This window comes from Cariama cristata, unplaced genomic scaffold (genome assembly GCF_000690535.1).
Source record: "Cariama cristata isolate BGI_N322 unplaced genomic scaffold, ASM69053v1 scaffold29455, whole genome shotgun sequence".
Taxonomy (NCBI): domain Eukaryota; kingdom Metazoa; phylum Chordata; class Aves; order Cariamiformes; family Cariamidae; genus Cariama; species Cariama cristata.
The window spans coordinates 1,839-2,460 of record NW_009619684.1 but is presented as its reverse complement, the minus strand read 5'-3'; the positions used below and the strand labels follow the sequence as shown (position 1 = coordinate 2,460).

Genomic DNA, 622 nt, shown 5'->3' with positions numbered 1-622 from the left:
CCAGTGCTGTCCCACACAGCTTCCCCGTGGCCACCAGTGGGCCAGTGGCACCCTGGGGAGCTGTGCCACCATCCCGGCCTGGCTCAGCCCAGCCACAGCCCCCACCCATGTACTCACACATCCACGATGATGACCATGTCCTTTGGGGAGGAAGCACCTTGGATGTACCTGCAGGGTGCAGAGGGGGGTCAGTGGGGTTAACTCATTTTGGGGGAGACCCCAACCCGGCTGGGTGAAGCCCAAGAACAAAGCTCTGCCATGGCACGGGTGGCCAGGGTGCCGTGCCAAGAGTACCCGCGCACCCATGGCTGTGGTGACGCCGCGGCGAGGAGCACAGACAAGGCAGTGGCAGGTGAGCGGAGGGGGCGCTGGGGGCCAACAAACGGCGCCCCCGCCACTCGTACCGTATCAGCCTAATGAGCTCTAAATGCTAAACTCTTCCATCATCGCAGGCCCTTTTCTGCGTGCTGATTATGCTGACACACACATCCATATTAAGATGCTATTTACCCCCCTGGTAGCTTCAAAGGCCAGGCTGATTAGGTTATTTTTAGCTATGAGGAGGAAAAATAATAATACTACATAAATCCTCCCCCCCTGAAAACAATTAGGGAACCCTTCG

General features: G+C 57.7%; 1 protein-coding gene across 1 annotated transcript in view; it reads right to left on the bottom strand.

Moving 5' to 3' along the window:
* CACNA2D2 (calcium channel, voltage-dependent, alpha 2/delta subunit 2) overlaps positions 1-622 on the bottom strand; it is a gene marked incomplete at both ends in the record, with an annotated part of 8,391 nt that overhangs the window by 6,083 nt on the left and 1,686 nt on the right. The window contains one exon of the mRNA XM_009701344.1: positions 118-168. Coding sequence (XP_009699646.1) covers positions 118-168 — 51 coding nt within the window. The remainder of the gene's footprint in view (positions 1-117; positions 169-622) is intronic.